The sequence below is a fragment of the Triticum aestivum genome, chromosome 1D (genome assembly GCF_018294505.1).
Source record: "Triticum aestivum cultivar Chinese Spring chromosome 1D, IWGSC CS RefSeq v2.1, whole genome shotgun sequence".
NCBI lineage: Eukaryota > Viridiplantae > Streptophyta > Magnoliopsida > Poales > Poaceae > Triticum > Triticum aestivum.
This window is the reverse complement of record NC_057796.1, coordinates 39125069-39138161: the sequence shown is the minus strand read 5'-3', so window position 1 is coordinate 39138161 and position 13093 is coordinate 39125069. Positions and strand designations below refer to the sequence as shown.

The 13093-nt window shown below is 44.7% G+C and overlaps 1 protein-coding gene and 1 pseudogene across 1 annotated transcript; both read right to left on the bottom strand.

Moving 5' to 3' along the window:
- Positions 1-4324: 4324 nt before the first annotated feature.
- Positions 4325-5284, bottom strand: LOC123157500 (ubiquitin-activating enzyme E1 3-like; annotated as a pseudogene).
- Positions 5285-5319: 35 nt separating this feature from the next.
- On the bottom strand, positions 5320-11132 carry LOC123180135 (ubiquitin-activating enzyme E1 3-like). Its single transcript, XM_044592103.1, has 2 exons — positions 9770-11132; positions 5320-6374 (listed from the first exon to the last, which is right to left on the bottom strand). The coding sequence occupies exon 2, from the start codon at positions 6285-6287 to the stop codon at positions 5532-5534; it is 756 nt and encodes a 251-aa protein (XP_044448038.1). The 5' UTR covers positions 6288-6374; positions 9770-11132; the 3' UTR covers positions 5320-5531.
- Positions 11133-13093: the final 1961 nt, after the last annotated feature.

Below are 13093 nucleotides of genomic sequence, written 5' to 3'. Positions count from 1 at the left end.
CGTCAAGGTTCGATTTGCCTTTTTGCATTGGGGTTGACATTGAGGGGTTGACATTGCGTGAGGTACATCTCTCTTGCATTGGATCCTGGAAGAAAATGTTTATAGACGTAGGACAGGCAGTATTAATGTTATTTTTGCAAGCGGGACAAAACCACTAGAAATGCCTATTTTCACGTTCATTCTCATTCGACCTTTAGTAAAATGACTCAACATTTCTTCAAATATTAGTAAAATGCCATTTCTCTTCTCTCATGGATTCAAACTCACCTTTATCCACCTCCCATGGATTGGCGCAGGCAAGCGGCCGTTGTACTCTCTCTGTCCGGGGTTTATTAGGCTCCCTTTTATTTTCGGTCAAAGTTTGACCATGAGTTTTAACTAATAAAATTTAACTTATATGTCACACAAAATATGCCATGAAAAATCTCTTTCAAATACAAATCTACAATATGCTTTTTATAAAATATATTTTGTATTTTTTAGTCATAAGAAAGTCAAAGTTGGATCCAAAATAGGGGGGGGGGGGGTGCTAATAAACCCGGATGGAGGTAGTATCTATCCTACCAACCTAAGCCATGCTCGGTGGAGTCCTTGGTGTGCCTACCAAGGTACTAGACTTTCTTGGAGAGGGCTCCTTGCATTAGTCGCAGGCCTTCTAAATTGTCACGGCCCGCTGGCCCCTAGGGCCAGCCCAGCATCCAGCTTACCATCTGACGGGCCACCCAAGGTGTAGCGCACTGTTATATAATTTGTATTTTTTAGTCAAATAGAAAGTCAAAGTTGGATCCAAAATACAAGGGGGGCTAATAAACCCAGATGGAGGTACTATCTACCAAAACATTGACTTCCCTGACTTATCCACTGTCCTCACCTTATAAAGGTGGACGATGCCTAGGGTTACAAGAATCCTACCGACCTAAAGCCATGCTCAGTGGAGGAGTCCTTTGCGTGCCTGCCAAGGTACTAGACTTTCTTGGCGAGGGCTCCTTGCGTTAGTCGGAGGCCTTCTGAATTGTCATGGTCCGCTGGCCCCTAGGGCCAGCCCAACATCCAGCTTGCCATCCGACGGGCCACCCTAGGTGTAGCGCACCGTCATATGGTGGAGTCGTGCACAAGTTTGGGCTGTCTGAACATGCCTTAGATTTCATCTCCCAAATGAGTAGGGGATCACATCAACAACTTAAACTCCCACCACCCCTCAATATTTGGCGCATTTTTTTATGAAGATAGTGGGAAGCAGAAAGACCGGTTTTTGATTGAGATGCCCCCGCTAGGTCTTAATTGCGGCCGTGAAATCTTGCCAAAATTGAGGAAAAGCATGCCATTGATGGCTGAGAGAGGGAACAGTGCGAGATGTGAGGAGAGAGAACACATCGGATGTAAAAGCTAGATCATTAATCGCCTCCTCACATAGATTGCCTATAATTACTCTCTACCATGATTTAGAGGGGCCAGATTAGAAGTTTGATTCATTTGCGAGCCTTGGGTAAATCGTTTGAAATTTATGCCGCCTATTTTGGGTTGGAGATATGCTACGAATCTTTTGGTTCGAGTTGCATGGAAATTTATTATGAAATATATCATTTCAAATAGACAATAAAAGACTTGAGATGAATCAAAGTATTAGGAATACGAATAAGAAATGAATCTGATAGGTTTGGAAGTGCAAAACATAGCATTGTCACAAAAGACATGAAAACTGTAGGAATAGTCGCTCTGGTAGAATAAAGAAATAATCCGGCTTAATCCCGTAAAAAACGTGTGCACGAACTGTGCCCATCCATCAGCCCCACTCACACCCAGAAAGCGTATGGACCATGCGGCGTCAGCGAACCCTGGGACGCTCCAGGACGACGATAGGGACCACAAGGGTTTGGATACATGTATGCCATTCAATTACCTCACTCGGGTCTCCCAGACACGCCAACCCCACGAGGAATCAGGAAAAAGTGACGAACTACGCAGCACCCACTGGCAAGACCACACGGTGCCTGGGTTTTCGAAACCTTTTGGTCCCGGCCCCACATGTCAACCAGCTACAACGCGACCAAACAGTACTGGCACTCGCCACTGCAGTTAGCTAGCAAAAACATCTTCTAGAGAAAAAATAGCAAGAAACCGTATGCACTGAAGCTGGTACTTGCATTGAGATTGCAATAGGGATGTATGTGAACGAATGTACTAGCATCAACGAACATACTAACTCGAGCATCAAGAGCAATGCAATTACTAGTACACCACATTACGTCCTTCCAATTGCTGATGATACCAAAGTAACGAACAACCACTGGTGCTATTATGGAAATGAATATCACTGAGTACAACTCAAAATTAAAAATCACTAACAAGTCATCACTTGCTGCTTACAACTAGTTTCCTGGTGGGATCCATACATACCAACTCTGACTCTTCGGAACAATTAATCAATGGATTATGTAGCTAACAATGGCAGCACCGAATTGGATGTGAATTGTGATCTGCGAATTCACTTTGCTTGCTTACTGTTGGGTGGAGGCGCTTATTGAGTTGACAGGGTCAGCGATTGTCCGGCACCCGGTAGGACTCCACGTTGATCTGCGATAACCGCGCGCCGGGAAATAGCAGCTGGGGACAGGAGTGTTTATTATGGAATTAAAAACGGGTCCCTAGGGAGGAGCGACAGGGGCTGGAATGTAAGGGGGTCGGGGGAGGGAGCAGAGGAGGCACGGGAACTCACATCGAGCTGCTTTTGCACTTTGCGGGGCCGACGGCGAGGGCGGCTACGCGGGAGTGCACCGGTGAGGCCGTAGATGTCTTCCTCAATCTCCTCTGTGGAGAGTGATACGGAGAATCGCGGCCTCTTGAGCGCATCCGCGCGGACCGACCGCCGCTCACGCTCGAACGCCTGCTGCGACGCACTCACGGCGGTCGTGGCCACGAGGGATGGCATAGCAAGGCGACGCGGGCGGCCAGGGCGTGCCTTCAACGGCTGTGGAGAAACCGCCTCGGTGACCTCAGGGTACTTGTTGACTGTGGGGTTGCTGGTGCCCGATGCCTCTGCCACCTCGCCAAGGCCAAGCTGTAGCCTCTCGCTGACCTCATATTGCTGATTCGAGGAGGACCCCGTGTCCGGGGCGATGGTTTCACCATGGCGGTTAATGGGAACGCACCGCAGCCGTCGTTGGCTCCCCCAGGGCTTGAGCATCGATGGCAGCGACATCAGCCTCCCTCGATGGGCACTCGACGGCGTTGGATCTACCTCCGCGGCCCCGCCGCCCGCCTCCCTAGTGCCACCTTCCTTGGTGAGATCCGATGGGAAAGCCGCAGGCAACGGCTCCGCCAAGTTCACCATGGCCGGGGGCGATGTCGCGCCCACAATCGCCGCTTTTGCAGCCGCTCTAGATCTGGCTGCAGCGGCAATGAGAAGGGTACAGTGTGATGTGGTGAGGACGAGATCTGAGATACGACGAGGACGAGGGTGGGTTTGCTTGCGACATTTAAAGCATTGGGCTAAAGGGGAAATAGATGGATGTGTCATTGGTGAATAAGTAACGGGGGGAGGGGGGAGCGTGTATACGCGTGAATTCAAGGGGGGGGGGGGGGGGGGTACAATGAGGTTTCCCCCTATGCTTTATGTCTTTTTTGGGATTGGGATTTATGTATGAAACGGTGTGTTTTTGCCGTTTTATGTTTACTTTCTTTCTTTCTTTTTGTATGGATCACCGTTTTTAAAACTAATGTTTCAGTGTACCTTTCTGCGTAGGGGAAAAAGTGCATACATTGCAATGCTGATCTACACATTACCTTCATGTTGAATGATCCTATAAAAACATTAAAATAAGCACTTTAAAGCTTCATTCTACAGCGAATATTAGGATATATTTTTAATGACGTGTAAGACGTGTTTCGGTAGTCGAATTGACAACCTAAAACCATGCATGCCATACAAAACTGGATATAGTAACCATGCTCATAAGAGCATCTCCAACAGTAGGGCAAAAAAGCTCTCCAACTGGATATAGTAACCATGCTCATAAGATCCCCTTTCCTGCTTCCTGAACCTCGCTTGGAACTGGCTAGCTCTTGTATTTCCATTATGTCAAAGCAATGAAAAGGGGATCAGCCAAGTTGAAAAAAAAATGCAAAACTGCTATACAGTTTTGCTTAACCACAACAACAATATGTTCATAGCTCAACTGCGAGGAAGAATAAAGTGATGGTTGCAGTGAGGTACGAAGTAAACGACAATTGTAATGACTCAATGAACACATCATCAAGCAACCCCAAAAATATCAACCCAATGCTACCCAGTGGATAACATTCTATGGTTTCATTCATCAAAACATCAGACAGCATCGCACACCTGCAAATAGTTGGCATTCAACAACAGAGCCGAAGGACCCACACAAAACGCGATGGAGATGGGCGCTAACACCATAAGCGATCACCAGGCGTGTTTCAAACATCTCTCCACAGGAATTCTTTGCACACTCGTCATCTATCCTCACAATAGAGTGACGGCGCCTGCCTATTGGAAGTAAATGGAGATAAGAGATATATAAATGCCGTTCCCGTTGTCATCCTCGCAAGCCACAACAACATCAAAATGTTTCTGTGAAACGTATTGCGGTAGTCTTCAACTGCGTGCCAGAACCTTGTAAAGCTCAAGGCACACAAGGCCTGTGACCATTTTATCTTTTTTACAGAATATTTTTCAAACTAAAAAAAAAAATACAATAGTCAAGGCCGTCGTAGTTGCAATAGCTGGAATGATTCTTCCTGCAATGAACTTCCCTTCAGCTTGTCAACCTCTTGAATACTCTAACACATCAGAAGCAGTTAAAAAGAGGCTTCATTTGGAATCCTGAAGGTAGTTTCTTGGCACATGCTTCCAGCTTGGTTAAAAGGTCTTAGATAACAGCAGTATCGTCAACTGAGGCACTGGAGAGGTTAGTAGCCTTCTCATCTGTTTCAATCTTAACCCCACTCTTTGGCTCAAATTCAGGCACTGCAACCTTACTTACTATATCGGCCAGTCCGGTATGGGGATCCCAAAAGACACCCAGTCCGGTATGTTATTCACCCAGTCCGGTATGGGGATCCCAAAAGACATCGCTCTCAATATGGAAGAAGCCAATATAAATTGAATGTGAGATGAATCAACAGCTGAGAATTGCACCGGGTGAGGGAAACGCTTAGGGGCAGACCAGTAAGAAGCACCAGTGCTAGTGGCAGCATCCTCAGGAAATGCGAATGTTAGCTGCTTCACACGATTAGAGAAGTAATCTTCAAACGTGGCAAAAGAAAACAGATGTTATTACATGGCATGGCATCTGGAGCACAAAAGATACTGTCCTATTTGTTGGCAATATATAATCAAAGTGAAACCATTTTAACTTCAAATAGCTAAGAGGAAAAGAAAGAGGAAGAAAGCCAATAACAAATTGTTGAATTCAAAGGGGAATGTAGTACTTCAGTCTTGCCCAGGCTATGCAGTCTTCAAATTTATCGCATCACTCCTTGTCAAGGCATTCACGTACACGCTCCAACAATTACCTGGCTTGAGCATCACCTGCCTTTCTCATAGCAGCAGCATATTCAGCAGGATTAGATATAAATGAGTTCACTTCATTTGGAGTTTTCTCTAGCAGACCCTCAAACTTTGAGCGAGCCCATGTTAGACAATGGTCAATATTGTGCGGAAAATAATGAACTGTGCACATTGGTGCCTGTTTCTCAGGAGGATCTCGTGAAGCTCCATAGTTTTCAGTAAGGTGAGGAATCACCATCTGTGTATTACATTTGGGACCCAGCGTTCCAGATTCCAAGAATGGTTTCTGGAAGTACAGGCATCCCATGTCCACGTAGATCCTAGCATTGACATTATCAAGTGCATTGATCACAGCATCAAGGCCCTCCAAGAATGCATCATTGAGAACAAGTTCAGTCTCTGGACAGGCACGATTCTGCAGAGCATCAATATGGAGGCTGGAGTTGATAGCACTAGCAGCTGTAGCGGATACTGTAGATTTTGCCTGTCCAATGTTCCAATCACGAAACAGGAATTGCCGGCTCAAGTTGCTTTTTTCAATGACATAATCATCTATTATAGTTAGCTCCCCTTTACGGCCACAAGAAAGCCCCATTAAAGCAAAGTTCTTCAAGAATTCACATCCAAGAGCACCAGATCCCACAACAAAAATATTAGAGTCTCGCATCTTCTTCTGAAGCTTAGAACCAAAAACAGAAATCTGAGCATCGCAGCAGCTATTCAATGGCTTCAAGTCTTTAGGGTCCAATGCATACATACTTCAGCTCTATATTGTTGTTTAATTGAGCTGAAAAAATCCATTTGTAATTAGAATTTTGTGCACCTTTCTCTGCTAGTTGAGTACCTGAAATGAAATGGAAGGTCAGCTTTGAGGTGGAGCACTTCATGTTTTCTGCCAATAGGAGCGCTCACGGATTACAAGCTAATATCTAATTTTTGCCTTTTGTTTCAGGTGTGCGATCATTGATTCATATGATTAATTAATTGGTACTTGAGATCATTGATCACCGCTTTCCACAATGATCAAGGAAGTTCAGTATAATAGGTATGGATGTTAAACTGTGTGGGGAACCTTATTTGATTGTTCCTAGGCCATCATCTCTTGTTTCAGGTATGTTATCATTGCTTCATTACGATGATCTAATGTTTGAGAACAGAGAGAGCCATGGTGTTCCACATGACTCAAGCAAAGTGAGAGACTAGATATATGATTCTAAATGATCAGTGAGATCTAATTGGCGAATCTTTCTGGAGCATTTGTGCTTTATCATGCAAAAGTTCAAGCCGTTAAGAGCATGAGGTTTATACACAGAAGATACTGCTATATTTAGTGAGATTGCCTTTTACAACAATTTTGCAGAACTTCTACAGAGGATAATCACTAACTGTACAAATCATTTTAAGATTTTGTTCTATTTAGTAAACACTGAATGCCATACAGATTTTCGAGGTTAATCAATAAAGATATAAATATCCATGTTTATTTATGTAGCTTATTGCGTTGATGTGATTCCAAATATTAGCTGTACGATATTCACGCTAGCTTTGCCCTAAATGAAAATACTAAAAAGGTCTGGGTGCTACTTCAATTGGAATTTTACTGTGTTTTCTTTATATACATACATACTATGCCTTCCAGGAGTGCTCCCTTCTCCCAAGATAAATTGATTCATGTGTTCCATGGTGTGTTAAAACAGAGAGAAACATGCTAGACTCAATAATTTAATAAGGTTTTGATGGGACCCTTCCTTCTATTACCCCTGTTCCATTGCATAATGTGTAAAAATGTAATGGTGTCTATTTTTACTCGGATGGTGCATCCAGCGGAGAAAGATGAGTACTATCCCCACTCCCCAGCAGTAATAACAAATAATGTTAGTCTCTGTATCGCTTTCACATCTATTGTGATGGATTTTCTATGCAATTATATGTAGTGATCAGTTATGCAATTCTAGGCCCACCAGCTTAGCATGTATTATATACTTTGGTTTGTACATACTGCATAAATATCTGGCTCAGTAGAAGGCCTTGGAATCATTGCACTACCAGTGCCCATTCCATGCTACCATTGTGTACATAGACAAGAAGTTTGCTTCAGAAAGAGGAGCATGCTTGGTGTCATCTCCTCTGGATTCTTCTGTTGTACGTATCCTTTATAAAGAAAAACTTTCGACACCATGATGCTGACCTTTGCTGCCATTTTGGTATTTACTTTAATGAAAATACCAAGATCTGTATTCTTCCATAATTAAATCTGGCAATGGTTGGAGAACTGAACCATACCCAAACTGAACCCACATGTTAAATTTAGAAAAACCAAACCAAACTAACCCATTGAAAGGCGTACTTTGACCCAAACCAAACTAAACCAGAAGTTATATCCACCTAAACCGAACTGAACTATTGATACTAACCGTGGTTTTAGCTTATAGGTTGAGATTGGTTAGGAGCGGACCATAGCTGAACGAAGTGCCAGGACGAGCACGTTGCGGAGCATGCCAGCGTTGACCTCCCGATTCTGGTCGTCAATCGAGTGGCTCGACCACGCGACGTGGGTGACATCGGCGAGCGACCCGAGTGCCTCGGCCACGCTCTGGCGAGGTCGAGCTGCAGGTGTGTGACAGCAGGGGACGACAGTGGGGTCGACCAGGTGCATGGCGCGCGGCGGGAGACCGCGCATACCTTCCATTGCCCACCGAGGGTGTCGTCGCGCGGCAAGATGTCGAGGAGTGAGGTGCCGATGATGCCCGTGGAGCAGAGGATGAGCGCCACGCTCTTGAAGGACGGCTTCGTCGCCGCCGCGCTCTCGTCCTGGCGCTTCTTGACGGCGCCCACCGCGCCTGCCCACCACCAGCTCATCGCGGGGCGGAGAGCTCATGGATCTTGCGAGATGGGGGTTAGGAACAGCCGCTTCTGGCACGGCCGGCGCGGCCGGCGCCCACGGCTTCCTCGGCGCAGTCAGCTACAACAGACGCGGCTCCTGCGACGGCGTCTCCGCGCCGGGGAAGCAGCGAGCGGCACAGCAAGACTTCAGGTTGGATTGGCCGGCGGGGAGGAAGAATGGTGCGGCCGATTGGGGAGTCAGGAGGAAGATGGATTTCTCTCTTCTTTATTTTCTCTCAGTCCCTTGCTCCGTTGTTTGCTGGGTGACTGGGTGTTGAGGCGAGGAACCATCGTAGAAACCGGGTGGGACCTGTAGTTTGTAGCCCCTAATACCCAAACTGTTTAGGCCCATAACCAATTATACCCGAACTCGTTTCTCACATACCCAAACTAAACTGAACTGAAAAAAAGTCTTGACCCAATATAAACCGAACCAATTAAGCCCAGCATAAAAACCAAACCATCTCACCCAGTTTTCTAAAAACCGTTCTCAGATTTATCCATAATAAGCTATTCAGGTGGATTTTTGGTTCATTTTTTGGATTGCAAACCACACCATTTGTGGCAAGGAAGAAACTCCATTTACTGCTGAGGACCAAAGTGTATAACAGATCGATTTACTTGGTGCGAAGAAATCGGGAAGGACCGGAACTTGGACATAATAGGAAGTGGCGGTAATAGTTTTTAGATGTAATAATTTTGAAAAGCATGTCCTTGTGTTAAAGTAAACCTCCTTTACAGTTAATGTATTACTGAAAATTTTAGCACATCCATCTGCACTGGTTGATGACTAGTTCAAATAAGAATATTACAGTTGAAAAACGGGTTATTTCCTACATAGCACTGCATACAAGTTTTGAGCTCTTAATACTAGTGTGTAAAAACCTTATGTTAGTGGAGTTCTGTTAAACCACATGAAAAGTTGTCATTACTATCCTTCACTTTGGTGCCAAACACGAATACAAAGTTAGTCATTCACTCTGGTCCCAAAAGCGAATTAGACTGGTCTTTACATAAACTACATGGCTCTAACAAGAGATTAATGGAATGGTGTTAACAGAACCCAAAATTGTTATCCACTAATACATAGGAACTAATATATAGAGAATATTGATTTAATTGTGAGGGGAAAAATCAAATTACTAATCTATAATACAACAAAAAAATGACAATATTCAAGCCAAAAATTATCCAGTGATACATAGGGAAAAGTTCATAACTTAATATAGAGAATTGATATAGTTGTGGGACAAAACTCAAGTTAAGCTGTAATACAACGAAAAATTTGTCAATAATGAAAGCCAAGAACAAGTCTGCAATGTCTACAATGGCATCATTAAATAAAAAGTCACTTACTAGAAAAGGGAGGGTGTTATCCAAACCGGAGAAGGCCAGTTCATCCAGGAATTAGTAAGCAAATCACCATCAAAAGTCTGCAGACTCTTGTTTTCTATATTCCAAACTCCGATTTCTCGCCAGTTATGCTTACACATGTTGACATACTCAAAAGAGTCATCCGTGATATAGACACAGTTTGGCTTCAATGTTGGGAAATCTTTAGTGGCAAAACACATGGTGCTATTATAACCAAGGAATAGTGCATGATCCGCTAAGCTTGTCAACTTCACAAGTGCCTGGTTCTCAAGGTCAACCTTATAGACCTCTATTTCAGTTGTTCTCAGCTCAATATACCGGTCTATGTCATCTTCGTTGTGACCCAGCAGATCTCTAGGAAGCTCCACAGGTGTTGATGAATCGACGTAGCTCCTCCACCTCCATATTTGCAAAATATCACCCCATGGAGCTTGCAGGATGTACATGCTAGAAGGATCATCTCCCTTCCTAACTCTTCGCATGATCTTTTTGACAACAAGGGATGGCCCATTGAAATTCAGGGTGAAGACGGACCTGTGGCTGCGAAGCACATAGAACAAACCATCATCCTCGTTGTAGAAAGAGTCCATGAAGCCCCAGCTGATGCTCATGAGCTGGTGGTCGGGGAGATCCACGTCCACCGCTCGTCGCCGAGCCGGGCATAAGAGAGCTCGCCGACCGGCATGTGCACCAGCAGCACGATGCAAGCGCTCCCGGCTGACGGGCTGCAGGAGAGCGTGACACGGTGGTACATGCAGTCCCTGACCTCGCGCGCGTCCAAGGGGGTCGGCTCGGGATCGCCCCTGTCGAAGACGTTGTACATGAGGCGGCCTTCGGCGTCGGTACAGCTCTCGACGTGGTGGAGAGTGGCGATGGGTGGGAGCGCGGCGTGGGCGCCAGTGATAGGATTGAGGAGGTGGAGGTTGGAGGCCTCGTCGGCGGTGACGAGCCAGCCGTGCGCGGAGCCGACCGTGGAGTGGCGGGTGAGCGGGGGCTGCGGCAGGGGGGCTCGGACGGAATCGCCGGTGAAGGGGCAGCAGACGACGGCGCCGTCTGCGGCGGAATCGCGGCATGCGTAGAGCAGGCAGGGGAGCTGCTTCCGGGAGATCGGAAGGGGGAAGCGATGGCGGCGGACGGCTAGGTAAGCAGCATGCCACGAGGCGCAGACAGCACCTGAAGGAGTATTTCCTCCGGCAGCCCCGCCCAATCGCGGTCGTAAGAACCGGCGGCGGCGGCGGCGGCGGCGATTGCGAGAGCGCCCGCCATGGTCGGTGGCGGAGGCGGCTGTGATGCGCGAGGGTTTCCTCGGCGTCTCGTATTTTTTTCTTTTCTTTTTTGAGGGGGTTTCTTTTTTTTTGACCTGTTTTTTGAGGGGGTTTCGTCTGTGGATCTACTTGTGTCCTTGGGCTGTTGACACATAAACAAGGCCTACAGCCGCACCCGATTAGAAAAGATGCCACAAAAAGGGGCGCGACTTTTTCTAGCGAAACGCCAGTTGGGCCGGCCCACGCGCGCAGGAAACTCCAGCCTGTTTTCTGTGTTTTTTTCACGTTTTTTGTTTTCGTTTTTTCTTTCTTTTTTTACTTTTGTTTATACTTTTAAAAAGTTCTATATCTATATCTATATATATATATACTCTTAAAAAAATTAGAGAAATGTCGAACAAGTATTTGAAAGGTGTTGACAGTATTTGAAAAATGTTGAACAAGTATTTAAAAAAATGTTGACCAAGTATTTTAAAAATGTTGATCATGTATATAAAAATATTGAACAAGCATCTGGAAATGTTGAACAAGTATTTGAAAAAATATTGTACAAGTATTTGGAAAAATGTTGTACAAGTATCTGAAAAAATGTTCGAAATTACTTGTCGCAGAAATGGATATATCTAGACGTATTTTAGTCCTAGATACATCCATTTTCAAGACAAATAATTCCGAACGGAGGGAGTATTATAAATCATATGGTCATTGTTCAAGCAATTCTTTGGAGGAGTTGTATTTCAACAATAATCGTTATCATTTCTCACGCCATATGATTGATCATTGTTCAAACTACTCTTTGGACTCTCAAAATAATTTAAACCAAATAATTCCAATATTTTGTTGGCATCTTGTCGTCGTCTAATTGCATACATTACTGTGTTTTTTTCCTCTAATTATTTTCTCTAACTTGCCTTGCAGATGGATTCCCCGGCACCATCCGGTCAAGGTATTCCTTTCAAAGAACTGTCCAACTCCATCAGCACAAGTAATATTGATTGGTCAGATAAATTGTAGATGTACCGTGTGTTGCACAACACCTAATTATTATATTATGTATTTTTTAGGTGTTGTCAACCTGAAAGGGCAACCTACGGATGCGAGAGAACGGAATAATCAACGTGCTAGGGAGCGATATGCGCAAATGGATCATCAGAAGAAAGATGAACTACTTAAGAAGCGTCATGAAGCCTATAAAAAAAGAAAGCACCCGAAGAGGCGCAGTTAGGGACAACTCAACTTACGATCTCCCAGCTGCAAAACAAGCGAATTTTTGAAGGTGCACTTCACGATCATTAACCTCATTAGTTTCAAAATCATACCACTTATTGGTTCCATGTTTCTAACGTAACTAAAAAAATATGGTCCTTGATTCTGCCTAGGAGACAAGGCATGGAATGGGGAAAATGTGGATCATAATGAAGCTAGCGAATGGATAAACATAGATGGCACATACGAAGGTCAAACGATCCATATGCCACCTCAAGGGCAAGACAACCTCCTAACTGGTATGAAGGCAACTAATTCTTGGTTAAAATTAGTGTAACTATACTGATAATTCATGCCTTATGGAGCCACACACGTGGAGTTTTTTTTGTTGCTATGTAGATATTGTTGGCGTACCTAATTGCAATATTGATGGGTTCACATCATCCATCATTAAGCCACGACCTACAGATGCCAAAGAGCGGAAGAGGCAGCGTGATAGGGATCGATATCTAGATCTACTGCTAGAAGGAACGTAAAGATCCTTGCAGTTCCGGCTGTTGACAATAAAAAAAGGAACTCAGATGATAGCAAAAAGAAGAGCTCCAAGCGTCCTCCTGGTACATACACGAGGAACATAGTCTATAAAGAGGCCCTTACATCGTAGGTGAGATATTTGGCACATATACTTTTAGTAATCAAACTCTATCTTTCTAAATTGTGTGTGCCTGCATTAACAATTTAATTTACTTTGTGCAGGTAAGCTCTATATATTGTGGTAATTGTGTTAGCATTGACAGATTACAAATACTATTTTGCTCACAAGCCCACTATCTTC